Here is a 17907-nt window from a genome sequence, read left to right on the forward strand (position 1 = left end):
TGTCAGTTCACAGGCATGCTTGTACAATAACCTGACACTTCATTGAAGAACATTTGGTTGTCTCATGTATCAACGCCAACATGGTAGAGAATGTGCCATGCTTCACGAAACCAGCAAAAAGTTTTCCTTTGTTTATACTAACCATTACTTTAAGATAATATATATGGATCTCCTTGCATTTGGTTTATTGAACTCGGTATATAAGCTAAATGGTGCATTAATTTTAGTGATAGTTTGTTTGCTTGATACATGCTTTGTCTGTTTTCTCAGAGAAAGTACACATCCTAAGTGGTAGGTACAACTGTAAGTTTTTAAGAAAAGCGTGCTAACAAAATGCTGGCCCTCTATTGCAATATAGAGGTATGGATTTAGATACTCGTTGTCCTGTGTGTTCTAGAATGGATGAGTGTGTGGTGGTCATGTTTTCTGAAATGTAAGAAGGTGTACTTATGACTATGGATGACAACTCAATTAGCTATATCAGATTGCAGCTTACATTATGCCTAGATGCTTTGAACTTATGTGAATAAATCCTAAAACTTTTGCCTTAGAGTAATCTTATTGCTCTAGCTTTGGTGGCATGCGAGGAACAAGGTGAAAATAGAGAAGTAATTAGAAGTCATGAACACATTTGAAGATGAAACTGAAGTCCAGCGAATCAATCTGCGAGGGCCCAAAGACGGCCTTCACAATCAGGCGACATCCTAAAGATCAACATTCAACACAAATGGTGCATTTAAAGAGGCATCTCGTCCAGGTGGATGTGGTTTTACCATCCGCAATGAACATTGCTTCCTGATTGTAGCTGGAGCAGGCAAACCTGGTGCGAGGTCCGATGCTCTCCATGCTGAAGGACAAGCCATGTTATAGGAAATGTTCATATCTTCTCATGTAGGCTATCAAATTATTGTGTTTTAAGCTGATTCTGTTGTGTTGTATTGAAGTAGAATGCCACTAATGAAGACTATGTTATGTCCTTGCTAGGAGCCATCTTTAGAGAAACTAATTTTTATTTGTGTCTTGGTTTAGAAGAAGCTTCACATGGTGTAATTATGGAAGCTGGCCATTATGAAACTTGGCTTGGCCAGTTTCCAGATATTGTAGAAGGCATTGTAGTTGTCGCCTCGTCCACCCGTTATCTTAATGGAATGTTGCAATGTTATTTAAAAAAATTGTTTACACCAATACGATAACTGCATGGAATTTCTTATTGTTTAAAAAGAGTTCGTCAATCTTTAGGACTTGTGATGTCAAAGTTTTCTGTCCATCAAGGTAAAGCTTCATAGATGAAGCCACACTGATATAAATCTAAACGAAGCTCCGCTAAACTGGTAGTAAAAGTTTCGCTGGTGACGAGCCCCTGGATCAAAGGTAGCTTGCATGGTGAACCCGAGAAATAATCTCAGTGTCATTGTGGCGACATGTTCAGAACATTTGAAAAGTTCCTTTGGCGGCTTCACTAGCGTGGCATATAAATTTTTCATTTAAGTTATGCTAACATATATAAGTACAAACAAAAATCTAATTATGTGCCTCATCCCCAAAGTGAGGTATACCATGCAAATAGAGCCGAATATATTATCTATACTATTATATTGAAGTTATCGTTGGTCACTCAATGTGTTGGATGATCGTCATTGGAAGCATCTATTTTATTCAATTTGGTCCCACGGTCACCACTTTCTCCGATCTAATTACTTTGCAACTCGCCCCTACTTTCCTTTGTGAGCGCCGTTTCAATCAATCACGTCATCAATACACATGAATCAAGGGATTATGACTCTGCCTTCGATCTATCCTTATTAAATCAGATTACTTACAGAAATCTCCCTAATTATCATCAATTCTTGCCTAAAAAGTTATTCCTTAACGTGAATTACATATATGCTCCCCATTTTAAAAGAAGGCCAGGAGAAGATGTCAAAGAGTGATCCATTGTCGGCAATCTTTATGGAAGATGATGAGGTTCTCATGATATTTTAGGGAAGGTTACGAATCAAATAACTTTCCAAGAGTAGCATTATCATGAAGGCAATATGGATCCCAAAATGCAAGTTGTGACTTTAGTAACAATTAAGCGACATTGAGCACGACATGAGCTTAGATTGGCACTGGATGCATGACAGGAAAGGGAAATTATGAGTCCATTGCTTCCATCTCTGAATGGCAAACATGTACCTGCGTCCCACAGTAGGTGCTGCATTTCTGTTTGTTTTGTTGTTGCACAATAGTATGTATCTAGCTTCCAAACACTATTATTTGTGGTAACTAAGAAAAGTAATCACGGAATTTACCTTTCCAAATATTCTCTGTGTGAAACACCATTATCTCTCTGCATCTAAGGAAACTAATCACAATTATCTCTGTGAATGGTTTAGTAAATTACTGAGTAAGTACCTAAGGAAACTAATCACATAATTTTGGGGGACCGATTGTGGATATTTTGGAAACTAACATGGAATTGTTTGTGAAATTAGCAGACACAAACCTTCTTCACAGAAACAATAGATGGAGCCGTTGCAGCAAGCTCGAGGCTTCAAACCTCTTCGTCGCCTCAAAAATCCTTGGAGTTTGAGTATCTTCCATGCCGTGGAATCCGAGGTAGTGCATGATCGTGGAAGGGAGGCCGTGGCGGTGGGTGATGGTGGAAGGAAGGTTGGAGCGGAGCATGATGGTGGAAGGGTGACCTGGGTGGTGCCGGTTGTGGGTGCGACCAGTGGAGGAGCGCCAACGTCGATGTAGAAATAGGTGCAAGCACTAGGGAGGTGCACCGGCGTCGATGCGGAACAGGTTAGTATTTGACGACCTAACGATGGAGGATAGGCAAAGCTGTGGCATCGGATGCCTTCTCTGAGAAGTGGCGGCATATGGTCCCCCGACGCAAAAAAACACAACGATTTGAATCGAACCTGTTTTGAAACGTTTGGAATTGGGGAGGGTTTTTGTAAAAATAAACTGTATAGGCACAACATGTTATTTTGGGATATGGGAAGTATTGTTTTACTTGATGTTTACAAGTTGAAGAAGAATTCTTTTGTATGCTTGGTCAAGTACATGAAAATGAAGAACAAAAAAAATATGCCTAACATTGTATGAAAATATGTAATTACCATCGATAATAGATATTTGTGAATGGAGTAGATATTTGTGAATATAAAAAATTCAAGTGTATATTTCATATTTAAACTATACTAATTATACAAGTTTTCAAAATATATTTTAAACGAGGTAGAAACTTGTGCGTTTAAAAAATATATTGTGCCTTTTTATACACGTTTAATTTTTGCAATTATTGTTTTGATATGCTGTGAGAAAAAAATAACCGTAGCAACGCACGGGCATTCAACTAGTGATAATTAATATAGGAGTAGTAATTTTTTCCTTCGTTAGGATTGCCCATACCCAATTCTGGCAAGCTGACCTCCCCTCTTCTCCTTTTCACCCATCATTGCCCTGCCGCCGTTTATGCCCGTGTGGCATGGATGAGCAAGGAAATTTCTTACCGCACCAACGCATATATACGGGAACCTCGCCCATTATCCTAACCGTGAGAAAGACAATGGACGCATGTTAAAATGGCGATTTAAATTTGAAACCATTACGCAAAATGCCACAGTTAAATGTGTTATCAAAAGCTCAAAACCAAAGTGATATACAGATCCAAGAACGGAGCCGCTCTAGTACCATTTAACGAATGGAAGCAAGATAATCCCTCAATTTATTTTTAATTAACTCTAATTTAATACAAAAATATATTAAATCAGAGTCAATTAAAAGGGAATAGAGGAAAATCTTGTTAGAAGATGTTTGACCGGGAACGCCTCCTGGACGTAACTAACTGTTACCTGTCATATGGGTGCTCTATTTTCTCTAGGCAACATCATTCATCTCGCATGATGCGACCATCTTTTTGGAATATTGACCGGATTTAGCGGTGTACTTTTTATGGTTCCACTGAACCTTAACGAGACACGTATTTTCCATGGAAAATTTCATAAAAGGAGCACAGAGAGGAGCAACAGCTTATCATGCGTGAGTTTGTTCACGATGGAGATGTGTCCTAGTGACCAAGAGTTGACCGCGACCAATTGGTTGGTACTTGTGAAGTTGGTGTATAAACTAATTTCTAGCAATCTTATTTAGATACTTTTGGTAATTCATCCAACGCTCAGTCAAATATTTGAGCCTTCCCGAACCGGTACTAGAAAGAGAGAGGGTCGTGGAAGCGCCACTAAAACCCATCTAGGGTTTTGTTCCCCTCGCCATTGATACCCTCGGTCCGTCCGCCTCCGGTGCCCTTGCGGCCTTGGAGATGTGGCGGACCATGACCCCTCGTCGAGGAGGGTTTCCATTATTTGTTTAGGTTATTTTTGGTGTCTTCTTTAGGATTTTAGGATGGTGAATCAGCGGCTACATCAAGAAGCCAGAATAAGGTCCTCTCCAGCCTATGCTCGCTTCGTTGGTGTGTCTATCTTCAGCGGAGGGCGCGTGAAGTCATGCACCCGGCGTATCTCTTTGGATCCGATCGGTTTTCGTGTTCGTTGGTGGGGTTTCAGGCCAGTCTCTTCCGATCGATGATTGGCATCGTTCGTTTCTCACGCATCCTTATCGACGGCCGCAGTAGCATCAACATCCTCTACCGCGAGACCATGATGACTGGGGATCAATGAGTCGAAGATACAGTCCAGCCGAACCGAATTGTGCTGGGATCTACGACCAGGGGACATGAAGGGTCAGTCGGCGGGCCCCGCCAGGGGCCAGGAAAAATCCAAAATAGTTGGCTTTCCCTTCATCCCGTTATCAGTTCCCATGTAGTTTGGGGTCGTATATATAAGGCCTTCCAGGAGCCCCTTCGCGAGAGGAGGGGGTCGGATCGATTCATTTCACCAGACACCCCATCGACATGAGTAGGGGTGTTACCTCCACACGAGGGCATGAACCTGGGTACATCTTTGTGTCGCTCGTGCCCAATCCCGCATAAAGGTTCCACTGTAGTCTAGATAGGCCTCACCTCTCTACTTTAGCCATCCCATGGCATCTATCGTGACGATGCCATGATATGGGCGGCAACACCGACGCGACTGCTATTGCTACCACCGCCGCTGTTGCAGCTGCAACCAACATTGCACCGTTACCCGATACTATCTTTCATGTTTCAATTTTTGCTAGAATTTCTAACTCTGGTATTCATGGTAGTTGTGATCGGTTTATCTTGTATAGATGGATTTTTTTCATTTAGTCCGCTAGTCTGCATGATTAGTTTACTTGTTGATTTTGCAGTCATGATTTATTTAAATTAAATTATATACTAATTTGCTTATATATTGAGCAGTTTAGATGTAGTGAACCATGCGGGGTACAATTTTTCAAGGAAAAATTTATTAAAGGAATACACAGAGGAGCAGACTTATGACGCATTTTCCTTTCATGATAGATACGGTGGCCTACTAGGAAAATTGATATACGTGCCAATTTACAAAAATCTTAGTTAGATACTATTGGTAATTCATCTAACTCCAAGACAAACTTTTACCCTAAAAGTCAAGTTAGCTTCACTGCTGCGAAAGTTAAAGAGGGCAACACGTACACATAAGCGGAGATACAACGTTGTTCACAAAGCTACAAATAGCCACACACCCACACGAGGAAATCACACCACTTCCTATACAATATTTACCTCTCTAGTCTCTATGTAGGAAAAGAAAATTAAGTTGACGGTGACTATGTGATACCTAAGACGTGTGGCCAAGTTGTTACACTTTTTTTATGTTTTTTGTTTTACTAAACGGCATAGCTCTACCCGATGAACAAAGTACTAAAAGATAGTAACATTAGTCATTTCTTCGTCATGCCGTGTAAGATTCTTGTTAACAAGGATAAGAGAGAACGCCAAGTCGACATTGTTTAGCTTTACCTACGAGAGTAAATACAATACTATTGGGTAGCTATCTCTTCCATTGTGTCGGCCTACTCTATTTTTAATACTATTATGACGTGTAATATAGATTGCACTGTTTTTTTTTTGTTTTCGATTGCCTACGATAAACCTCTCAGCACCCGCTCTCTCCTCTTTATTGCCATTAATCCCTCGATGACGATGCACTTTCCACCTTGATAATCTTCTTTGCCCCGGGGGTCCAAATAAAGAGCATATGCTACCGCCCGGATAAAATCATCCCTCTAACACCCCTTTCCATGGCAAGGAAAAAAATACACGCTATAATAAAATAGCGTGGGTCTAAAAATACGCTATTAGCATGCTATAGCGTGCTATTAACGCGAATAGCACGCTATAGCGCCGAAATAGCGTAGCGTTAACTCTCCAGATATGCTATAGCATGCTATTAGCGTTGGAATAGCGCGCTATTTTTTTCCATGTGATACACATCGGCTCTTGCCAACATCCCCGTGGACACAATGGCAGGTTCATCAGACACATAAGATGGAGAAGAAGAATTATTTCTCATAGAAAAACAACAATAAAAAAAATTTAAAAAATTCGGTGAGTGATGACATAATCGTTAAATAAAATAAAATACCGCACGACTAGATTCCACCGTTAAATGTGATGTCGAAACCAAGGTGAGATACAGATCCAAGGACATACCACCGTCCTTGAAGAAACCAGCTGGTGTAGTAGTATTTAACAAATGGAAGAAGATGCTTCTTAGAAGGAGAATACATACTATAGATAATTCTGCCGTGAAGAGAAAAATAAAATAGAAGGTAAATCAAGTGTTAGGGGGGACAAAGACCAAACAAAGGCACCATCTTGTGTCTCGCTCTCTTTCCTGTGGGCAGCTAAAATAACCAGCTTCCTCTCTTCCTTTTCGTCAGCTATTCTATCCACACACAGATTCCAAATCGAAATTAGCAGAGACTAGCAGAAGTGCCCGTGCGTTGCATCGGGAGAAATAAATACTCAAATGCTCTAACAAACCATTCTATGCTGCACTTGCTACATGAAAATAAATATATATGTTTTTGCCACAGAAAAGCAAAAGTGGTTAGAAAAAAACATGATATGTTACATCATAAGAGAGTCACGTTATTAGTTACCAACGGTACATATGATGTACTACATCTGTTCATAAATAGATGTCTTAGATTTGTCTAAATTTTATGTATATGTATACTAAATTAGGAGTAGTGTTTACATACATCTGAATTTTAACTAATCTAAGATATCTATTTATAGACATAGAGTATATAATTCATTCTTGACAATGAAAATAAATTATTCAATAATTAAGTCAATTAATATCAAGAAACCACAAAAATTAGAAGAAAATCGTTGAGAATATCCCAACTCTTTGCACTTCTTAATGATGCGCTCGTGAAGTCAACTACGAGTATCCTAGCTTAAGATCTAGAGCATGAATCTATTGTCCCTTATCCATGTCTTAAAACCACTATGCATATATACATTTTGTATGATAGTAGCAATACAACGCTGACCAAATGACCCTCTAAATTAACCAAATGCATTTTGCCATGACTGCAGCGGTGCAGCCCATGATAAAACATCTTGTGAGTGTGTAGTTTTAAAGATTTCTTAGGCATGCATGTGAATTCCAAGTCCATAGTACACCGATATAAGGGCATTATATGCATAAATACAGAGAAGATTTACAGATTTCAATATATAAGTAGTTGTTCAACTTCCTCTTCGATGTGAGAGACATCTAGCACGGTGACCACTTCCCTTAAAATGAGACCCGAAGAAACATGTTCTGCAAGTTTCACTGCTTCATCCTGGCAACCGTTTGTGTGCATGCAACAAAGACTGAATTTCTTTTATTCCCTGTTGGTCCTGTAACACGGCACACAAAGGTGCATGCACCCCGACCTTGGTCTGTAGCCCTTTTCACCTACCACCGCCGGCGCACTCCCGACCTCCTCGCCCTAGGAGAGGCCGCGCATATATCCATCGGTGTAAACCAATCACAGGAGCATCGTTCCACGACCACCACCAATCAACGGGTCTCCTTTATACGCGCACGCCATGGGCAAGCAGGTCTTGGACACCGCCATGGCCAATATCTCACCTCGTAGTTCGAATGTGCACTTCCCTCCCTAATTGATTCTTACGGCCTGGTCGAGGCCATGACATCAGGCAGCTTTGCTAGACTCAGACTCGCGTCTTCCGCCCGGCGGCTCCCAACTTCGGAGCTTTTCCCACATGTTTTTCTCATCGCGATTGCTCACTGATTTCTTTCCTTTGTGTTTTTCTCTGCAATCTATCCATCCTTTCCTTCCCTTATCAGGCTAGTGCTGGACACCATTTCTCTAATCGGATCTCAGCGAAGAGGCTTGTTCGTTACGGGAAATTTGAGGTATATAAACAGGTCGAACGCCTAGTAACAAAGCGAGGTGGGACTAAAAATATCCAGTCATATCAGCCTACGGCAGCGGGCAACCTTTGACGAGCGGATTTCGGTCCAGATCAGGCCCATCAACGCACCTAGGTGTCCACAGCGCCACCCACCAGCCTGCGACCGATTGAAACAAAAACACCTGGTTTTAGCGTTAACAAAAGCGGTGGCATTCCTTGTAATTTCATCTAGAAATTAAGGATAATTAAAAAACGGACGAAAATTTGGGGAGAAACCTTACTTCCTTTATTAGTAGGTAAAGAAGAAGAAGAAGAAGAGGAGAAAGAAAGGTCGTCACATGGTCTACCTTTTCTTGCCCAAATCCCACGCCGCGCTCAGCTCATACGCGGAACCATCCTCCCCTTCTTCCTCCTCCTCCTCAGCCTCCTTTCTTGAACAACAAGCAGCAGCAGCGCCCCGATCCAACTCAGTTTGATCTCCAGCTCTGTCCGGCCGCTGGATTCCCGATCGATTCGCCGATTTCCCGCGGTCTCTTCTGCACAGTCTTTCTAATTTGTTCTCCGCACCCAATCCCACGCCGCCGGATTGATTGCTTTCAGCAAGCGTGGAGGATTGCTTGTCTCGGCTCATGCGGCGGAACCACCGGAGCCGGAGCTTCCAGGTTTCTTGCTGAGCTGATTAGTATTATTATTCTGTGGATTCTTAGGTCCTAGCTAGCTTCAACCCTGTCCTGAGCATCAAGCTGGGATTTTTTCCCCAGGTTTCTTGTTGCTCGGGTCAAACCAAAGCCGCTCCTGCTGGATCTAGGCCGGCTTTCGATTCCCGCCACCGTCCGATCCGCGTGCTCTCAGCGAGTCGCCGCCGCTGGTGAAAATGGTGGGGCAAACCATGATGCGCATCGTGCGGCCCTGCTTCAAGCCCTCTCTGTCCGACGCGCAGGTCGTGGGCGGGGGCGCCGGGGTTGGGACCAGGGACGGCCTGCTCTGGTACAAGGACACCGGGAAGCACGCCTGCGGGGACTTCTCCATGGCCGTCGTGCAGGCCAACAATCTGCTCGAGGACGGGAGCCAGGTCGAGGCTGGCCCCTTCGTTATCGATGGCGCGCAGGGGCCGTGTGGGACGTTCGTCGGCGTCTATGATGGCCATGGCGGGCCGGAGACTGCGCGGTTCATCGCCGATAATTTGTTCCAACATCTAAAGAGTAAGTGTGCACCTTAATGCTTCAAGTCATAGAAAGATCCTTATCGATTATTTAGTTACATGATGAAATAGACTATCTTAGTACCTCATCCTAGATGTTGGTTCCGTGATATTTCGTTTTAGACTAATCATAGAAATATCTTGTTCATTCTGTATTAGCATGAAAACTGACTATTTCAGAATGTGGCGCCTCAGCCTAGATGATGTTCACTGAACTTTTTAATGAATCTGACTGTCTACTCACAGCTGATTAATTATTGCTTCGCTGCAGAGTTCGCGACGGAACAACAGACCGTTTCAGCTGATGTCATACGCAAAACTTATGCCGCCACTGAAGAGGGGTTTCTGAACCTTGTGAGGAAGCAATGGCTCATTAAACCGCAGATCGCCTCGGTTGGTTCGTGCTGCTTGGTTGGCGTCATCAACGAAGGAGTTCTCTACATAGCAAATGCTGGAGATTCTCGTGCTGTTCTTGGGAGAATTGAAAGGGGCGGCAGAGATATCAAGGCGGTTCAGCTGTCTTCGGAGCATAATGCGAGCTTTGAGGCTGTAAGGGATGAGCTAAGACAGTTACACCCAGATGATCCACGGATTGTGGTCCTAAAGCACAATGTTTGGCGTGTGAAAGGCATTATTCAGGTATGTTTCATTGTGCTGAATTCTGTAAAATAGACCATTTGTAGAAAGTTTCATGATTGCTTGATTATTGGCTGAATTCCGTGAGGAAGTACTCGATGTAAATTTGGGTCGGAAGACTACTTAGTGCTTGATTATTTGCTTCTAAGGGGCACACCATTTGTACAAATTTCCACGATTGCTGCTAGTGTGTTGGCATAAGTACTCATGCTCTAGCCTTTTGCTTTGTGTTCAGATTTCCAGATCAATTGGCGATGCCTACTTGAAAAGTTCAGAGTTCAACCGCGAGCCTCTTTTGGCACGGTTCCGTATTCCAGGACCCTTTCATAAACAAATTCTTTGTCCAGAGCCATCCATACTAGAGCATAGACTGTGCGCAGAAGATCAGTTTGTTATATTTGCCTCTGATGGACTATGGGAGCACTTGAGCAACCAGGAAGCTGTGGATATAGTGTATTCTTCACCTCGGAATGTAAGATGACATTCCACACTTTCTCTTATATTATTCTTTTGCAATGTACTGAAATATACTTCCTATTTAAGGCTTGCGTTATGTTGTTGAAATTTAGCCAAAATTAGATGACACCAGTCATTTTGTCAAAACGTGTAGAGTTTATATTGTATTGCCTTGGTATTGCTGTGACATAGATTATGTCCAACGGAACTAATCTGCCATGGATGTATAATTTATTTCCACATAAGCAGTCATTGAGTCATTGTTTCAAATCAGGTTGGCTGCAGAATGCGTTTGCGTCAGTTCACCGTTTGTTTAATTAATTCATTTTCTTATGTGAGTCAATTCATCATCACATATTTTGGTTTTTGTTGTCACTGTCGTAGAATCAAGTACATTAATAAACCATGGCATTTTGTGTCCCCTGGTTCTTTTAGCCTCAGTTTCCTATCTAGACCCTCCTTTGTTGGGGGATATACCAATGCAAAGGGTGCATCATTTTGACGGTTTTTAATGAAATTACATGAATGTCTGCCAAATGCAAGCACACTGCTTGCAAATCACATTGCATTATAATAAAAAACCGAACAAATTTACCTTGCATTTTAAAAGGATGAAGGTACCTTTCATACTTAGTTTGATCATCATAGGTGATGCTCTCTTTGCAAATTTACTTTCCTTTCGTCTAGTTGTTGGATGCTCCTGAAGTTCACTTGTCAAGTGCTGCTGGTTGCTAAACATTATGAAAAATCTTTGCAGGGTATTGCAAGAAGGCTAATAAAAGCAGCTCTCCGAGAGGCAGCGAAGAAAAGGGAAATGCGGTACTCAGACTTGAAGAAGATTGACCGTGGGGTCAGGAGACACTTCCATGATGATATTACTGTTGTAGTACTATTCATGGACCCTGCACTCATTGGCAAGAGGTTATATGGTGGCCCATTGCTTTCACTAAGGGGTGGTGGTGGTACCCCGACGATTGCACAGAAATGCTGACCATCATTGACGCTTTCTGGAAATATCCTTCATATCTTGGCTGGTGCTCTCTACATCACATGCAGATGTACACCCGAGCTGCATGGAGTAGCATATTTATTTGACCTCTAATATGTACAGCTAGAGGCGTTCTTGCCGTTACATGAGCTCAAGAACACGGTACGTCATCGGTGTGATGACCCCTGCCCTGTCTGTTCGGAGAAACCTGGCAGCTGCATAACTGCAGGTATCAGCGTTTCTTTTCGCGGGTGGATGAACTCGGGCAGTATTTACAGAAACATGGGATTATTCGAGCCTTGCGGGATTAGTTGCTGTTCTTGCATCTCATAATCCATTTCTTTCGTTTTGCAGTGTCTCCCTGTCCGAATTTCAGGTCCCCAGTGTATAAAATATTTGACAGAGTTCGGTTGCATTAGCGATGGACTTTGTAAGGAATATATGTCCATTTTGCCAAGCTGGCATGGAAAAAAAATGTACTCCCCTGTTACATATTATAAGACCAAAATGTCTTATAGTATGAAACAGAGGGAGCACTTCATTTGGTTGAATCTAAGGTGTGTAGAAAGCACATGGTTTAATGGTTATATAGAAAGAATCATCATGTGTGAGAAGAGAATTCCAATTTTGAGAGGAAATTAAAGTGTGACTTGGTTTACGGTGTTGAGTTGGATTTTGTTTGTTTATCCTTGTATCCGTCGCTTTGGGTTCGCAGTCTGACTGAGTGATGATTCAAGTATCCTAAAGGTTCCCCACTTTGGGATCATCTATTAGTGTGGTGGTTTATTTGGCAGTTTCCTGTGTGTTGTTAAAACCAATGGAAAAATGAAACACTAGTGAATTGGTGTTGTGATGACCCAGGCTGAAAATATTTTTCTCGAGGAAAAACATGGGTTGTTTCTTGTAGTTGTTGTGCTGTGACCACAGCTGGGATGAAACCCATGCATTGATCCTACCTAGAATCTTGTAGTGTTCGTTTTCTCTCACTAATACGATATGCAGTCACTTCCGTTCTTTTTCTCTCACTAATACAATATGCAGTCACTTCCTTCCCGAGATAAAAAAAACAACAAGCAGTCTTCGTAGCCAAAAATGTGCAGATATGATAAGACAACTAAACAAAAATAAGTGTTCAAGAGAACCATAAACAAAATGTTTCCTTGTTATCTAGTAAGAAGCAAAACTTCATTATATTTTTATAATGGGAAGTGAAGCCTTAAAAGCGGGTGCCTATACATGCTGATCCTAAGCATGATCTTCTCCATCGACTGACCGCGGGTATTTGTTACTTCGTCGGCCGATGTATGCACACTCCACCTTGCACGCTGGCTTCTCATGAAAGTATATGTCCTTCAGATTGACTGCTATGTGCATGACTGCTCTTGCATAACCCACAAACTTGTCTTCTGATTGAAACCCAAAGATCCTGAGCACGGAAAGATTATTGTGCTTGAAATCCGATGCTTCCCATTTTGCATCCGCGTCCTTCCTCTCCTCGCTATACCCAAGGTTCTTCCTCTTTTCCTTATTCCTCACCCCCGAGCAGTCGCAAACCCTGATGCATAGCTCCTCAAGGGAAGGCGCACCTTGCAGAATAAACACCGTCCAAGTCAGATCGCATTCATTTGAAATGGCAGCTAAATTCACAAGCCTTAGTTTGCTGAACACGCGTGACAATTCTCTCGGGTCTTCAGGTTTAACCCAGATTTTTTCCTTTTCAAAGCCAAGAGTCAGGTTGCTCACGGTTGCTTTGCCGAGAAATTCGCTTAGTTTGAGCATCTTCTGCCATGAAAGAGCCGGATTTCTGATGCTCACGGTGTGGAGCTGCGGGACATAACCAAAAGACAACGGATCATCCAAAGATAGCCAAGTAGAAAATGCCAGCGTTGTGAGCTCCGGCAGCCAGTTCAAATCAACCCTCTCGAAATCACTCCGGAAAACCTCAAGCTCACGGAGCCGCGGGTGTTCCACCTCCAGCAAGGACCCAAACCCCATGTCGCAGTTGTCCAAGTGGAGGAACTGCAGTAGCTTACACAACCTGAAAATTCTAGGGAAATCTGACTCACCTAAATTAAGATTCTCTAGCTTGAGTCGTGTCAGGCAACTGAACGCGTCCGGACAGTCGTCAACAAGGGAGCTGAGCCTCCTCCCGTAAGCCAGCATATCGTCAGGGCTGCATCGACGACCTTCCTTCTCCGTCAAGATTGTGAATTCAGCCACGCAAACCTTCTTCTGTGCTGCTATGGCGTTGGCAGAAGTCTGGAAAATTATAATGGATCCATCTCCCAAGAAGAACCGCATGCATAGGCGGTGAATGGCGTATGGACTTGTGTTACTCTTCTAGAAGGCACGGCTAAGTTAGCCCGAGCAACATCATCGTCGCTCCTCTCTTGCACGTTGTCAGTAGGACCAACCATTATAAGAATTTTGGAGAGCATAGCAGGGTCTGCTTCCACCATCCGGAGAGTGCTTCCACCATCTGGAGAGGGCGGCGGTTCTTGCGGCTTCTGCAGCATCAAGCCGCTCTACAATGTTGAGCAGCACCTCATCGGGTAAATGGCTGAGCCGATCGAACTGATATTCCCCTTCCTCCTGCTGAGGTGCTGAGGCCCTTGACGGAAGGTTTGTCCATCGATGCCAGAGTTGAGAGTTCACCGTTACCGGCTAGGTTTTCTGATGATGTCTTGCAAGGTGCTGCTCTCCTCCAGAATCTGATGAACTGCCCAGGTGTCCCGATCGCAGAAGAAACGAAACGTCCGTCCAACGACGATCCAATCTGTGTGTTCCTAGTCTCGCTGGCCTCTGTTGCAGCTTCGAATGGGCCCTTGGTTGCAATATTTGGGCTCGGCCTAGTACTGCTACTCGTAAATCCGGAGAATTTTATTGTGGTAGCACCGCCACCATAGATTGATCTGGTGTACAGGGGTAGAGACAGAAAAGAGCAGAGCAAGTGAGAAGTGACATAGAAATAGTGAAAGCCATGTACCCGGTTCTTCCCGCAAGCAAAACGAGCATCCAACTAATTAACATAAGGGGAACAGCACACGTTTACATTATGAGCATTTCTGAAAACAATTCAACCTTTATAAATACGAGTTAGAAATAACAATAAAGAAAAAAAGATACTATAACAGTGTTTTTTCAAGTCCAACAATAAATTTTCTCAACAAAAAAATGTCCAACAATACATATATCACACATACGTACACATCATGGATAATCTCCATTTACCACACTATATACAAACATTTAGCTACAATACATGATACAACATATGTATATACACGTATTACAAGCCATGCATCTCAAAGAGAGAATGCATATTTTTATATGTACTTACAGTCAGCAAACAGTAGATGTAAAATGTAAAGTCGTGTACATTCTGCTTCTCCTTTTTCTGACAGAATGGGATATATGTCCAGAAAGTACATCTTTGTACACATATAACATTTCATCACTGACCTCTTCAATATACCGCTCCTTTCCCAATTTTTTTGAAGGAACTGCAACCTTATAAACTCAATCATGAGACCACAAAACTGACAAATCATAAGAGGGGGGCACGTTTTAGCGATGCACCAACAATCTACACATTAGCTATAACAATGCAAATTATAAATTCTAATCAATATATCAGTGCGCCATAGGATGTACTAAATCTTGGAACCATTCAGACCAATGGATACATAAATACATACCTCCTCCCTTCGCAATTATATGGATCATGGATCCCATCTATCTGACTTTGATGCTTTAAAAGCTGACCAGATATCTTCCAAACTAGCACATCAAAAAATGTTTGTTAGAAAGAAAAATAAGAATATCACTGCTAAAAATGTATGTATGTTCAAATACGTTTACTTGTATAATATTAAAAGAAGAAATGAAGGATCTTTAAGACCAAATATCTAAAACAAACACAATACTAAAATAAACTGAAATAAAGTTCAGGATGATGTACGCACTGTTTTGTCATGATTCCTCGTTGCAGCAGGGTACGCATTAAGCCTGGAAGAAAATTAGGGAACATCCACGCTAGATATATCTCCAATTCATAGTCGCAAGACCTTTGTTCATGACGCTTGCCATGCTCCATAACATTGCGCATAAATCTGATAAGCCCACGCACAGTGCTTTCATATTTATCAGGCCTCTCTGCGGTACAAGGATTGTCATGATAGTACACATCGTGAAGAAGAGTAATGCTACCATTTTTCGTCGATTTCACAATTGTTTTCCAACTATTAGGATATGCAGACGGTTTTGAGAGCACAATGGACCTTAGGATATTAAAATTTTTAGAGATCAGCGATGTCGCAAAGTTTCTACGAGCAGTCGTTGGCATGATGCCAACGTGATAAGTCAAATATTCCATGAACCACTTCTCCTCAACCAGCCCAGTAGTTACTTCCTCGAGGTCTTGTTTGAATTTATCAAGGAAAACTGGCAAAACACCCTTGGCATCCTCATAGAGCGGTAAAAATATGGCAGCCAATCTTTTTAGGTCATTGACTTTTGCCTGGAGTTGTCCGGCACTCTCCTGAACCTTCACGGGCTCCTTCTGAATCTTCATCTTTATAGAATATTTATACTTAACAATCAGAATGTCAGCAATACTGAAATTCCCATCCCAGCTAATATTTTCTGAATGTTGTTCTGATATCTCATCCATGACAGCCAGCAATAAAAACCTGCCATCGGCTTTCATAACTTGAATTGAGATTGCGCTCCCAAATGGACGCTTAGTATGCACGAGTGGATGAGCAACCAAAAAGTTTTCAAGCGTCTGTATACTGGGTGCACACATAAAAAAACTATTATTATTATTATTATTGTTATTACACAAAATAAAAGAGTATATGGTTCCTTTTGTAAAGTATATAATGACAGACCTGACTGGATGGATGCTATAAGATTGTGCCATCATCCCAAGTGCATCTTGATAATTCACATCCACTGGGAGTTGTCTGTCAGCAAGTATAGTAAACAATTGTAAGACTGAATCCATATAAGAACACTTCAAGCTAACTGGTAGTTTCCACCTTCTAAATATAGACACTCAACAAGATACCAGATGGCTAAATAGCCGGTCTTTCAACTGCTTATCCATTGCTTGTTTGAATAACAAGATCAACATGAATGAATCGAGATACCGAATATCAAAAGGTATTGTGAACAAAGGTTACTAAAGGCTTGGTAAAGATGGATCATTTTCTAATACGCTGCGTTTTTCATTCGTATGCATTGCATCCAAAAGATAACTAAGTCGTATACCTCGCTGACCCTTCCGGTGAATCCAGAGCAACCGCCGCCTTGCCACGACGGTGCTCGGCCGTAGTCCAGGCAAAGGGCACAGCATCAGGGGGCAGCATGGCGTCTCGATTGCGTTGGCGCTCCAGCTCGCGCTGTTTCTTTCGCTGGCGAGGTCTCATCTGCCGCGCCGCGAGTCGCGAGTCCGCGAATCGCGGCGGCTGTTGCGGCGGCGTTGGCGGCGCTTAGAGATCGGAAACCTAATTAAATAAAGGAAAGGACTAACCCTTGCTTTGTTTTGCCTTATATCCGTTTTGGGAAGCTTTGATACGGCGGGCCGATATCTGGCCCATGTTCGTGGATAGATTTGGGCTGGTTAAGCGGATGGGTTAAAAGTTACTTTTTTTTTAAAAAAAAAAAATGTGAAGACGGAACTGGATTTAATAAAGGGAGTAAGTTATCAGAAGAAGAAGAAAAAAGGGGGAGTGGGGAGCAGGAACCTAACATAACACCAAGTGATAACAAAACCCAACTCATGCAAAGAGGAAAAAAATCTACTCTACTCTACTCCAAATCAAAACAGCAAATATTTGGAAAAAAGAATCAGCTAGTAGTTAGAAAACCAGTGGCTCACCTCGACAGCTAGTCTCGCCGGCTGGTTCGTCAGACCGAAGTAGAAGAGGCAGGAGGAGGAGGCTGCCGGCGGCCTCCTCCCATCGCCGTTCCGGAAGGAGTCGAGGGCGGCCATGGCAAAGAGAACACAGCTAGCCTTTCTTGCACGGGCAGGTCGAGCTCTCCACCCCAGTCATCTATGGATCTTGTCTTCCTTTCTTGTGGTCATGGCGCCTGTGCACCGGCCGCTCAGGAAATGGATGATGCCTGCAGTTTGCTGGTCGAGCGTATCGTGTGAAGGAGAGGCGCGCAATAAACCAACAGGTGGACCTACCGGGCTTTGTTCGTGTAGCCCGGCTTTGCTCAATTATTGATTTTAGTTATACCCGTGTTTTGTGTAGTACTAGTTAGTTGTGCCGTTATCGGTCA

At 42.6% G+C, this 17907-nt stretch overlaps 3 protein-coding genes across 12 annotated transcripts; 1 reads left to right on the top strand and 2 right to left on the bottom strand.

Annotated features, from left to right (window-relative positions):
* Positions 1–8639: 8639 nt before the first annotated feature.
* On the top strand, positions 8640–12274 carry LOC127346120 (probable protein phosphatase 2C 38). 3 transcript variants are annotated; one of them, XR_007879348.2, is made up of 6 exons: positions 8640–8997; positions 9097–9537; positions 9808–10175; positions 10408–10644; positions 11386–11845; positions 11971–12274. XR_007879348.2 is itself a non-coding variant. In XM_051372652.2 (5 exons), the coding sequence occupies exons 2-5, from the start codon at positions 9210–9212 to the stop codon at positions 11617–11619; spliced, it is 1167 nt and encodes a 388-aa protein (XP_051228612.1). In that variant the 5' UTR covers positions 8640–8997; positions 9097–9209; the 3' UTR covers positions 11620–12274. The 3 variants fall into 3 exon arrangements, 2 of the variants coding, with proteins under 2 accessions (XP_051228612.1, XP_051228613.1); XM_051372652.2 differs by having other exon boundaries at positions 11386–12274; XM_051372653.2 differs by lacking the exon at positions 8640–8997 and having other exon boundaries at positions 9008–9537; positions 11386–12274.
* A 587-nt stretch (positions 12275–12861) lies between these two features.
* On the bottom strand, positions 12862–13918 carry LOC127346123 (uncharacterized). The gene has a single exon (XM_051372660.2). It carries the CDS (start codon positions 13915–13917, stop codon positions 12862–12864), a length of 1056 nt encoding a protein of 351 aa, XP_051228620.1. The 5' UTR covers position 13918.
* A 902-nt stretch (positions 13919–14820) lies between these two features.
* Positions 14821–17806, bottom strand: LOC127346122 (uncharacterized). 8 transcript variants are annotated; one of them, XM_051372656.2, is made up of 5 exons: positions 16891–17145; positions 16509–16583; positions 15582–16409; positions 15315–15396; positions 14821–15119 (listed from the first exon to the last, which is right to left on the bottom strand). In XM_051372656.2, exons 1-4 carry the CDS (start codon positions 17046–17048, stop codon positions 15339–15341), a joined length of 1119 nt encoding a protein of 372 aa, XP_051228616.1. In that variant the 5' UTR covers positions 17049–17145; the 3' UTR covers positions 14821–15119; positions 15315–15338. The 8 variants fall into 8 exon arrangements, 6 of the variants coding, with proteins under 6 accessions (XP_051228616.1, XP_051228618.1, XP_051228615.1 ...); XM_051372658.2 differs by having other exon boundaries at positions 14821–15126; XM_051372655.2 differs by having other exon boundaries at positions 14821–15155.
* Between the last annotated feature and the right edge of the window lie 101 nt (positions 17807–17907).

Source organism: Lolium perenne, chromosome 3, assembly GCF_019359855.2.
Source record: "Lolium perenne isolate Kyuss_39 chromosome 3, Kyuss_2.0, whole genome shotgun sequence".
NCBI classification, from domain to species: domain Eukaryota; kingdom Viridiplantae; phylum Streptophyta; class Magnoliopsida; order Poales; family Poaceae; genus Lolium; species Lolium perenne.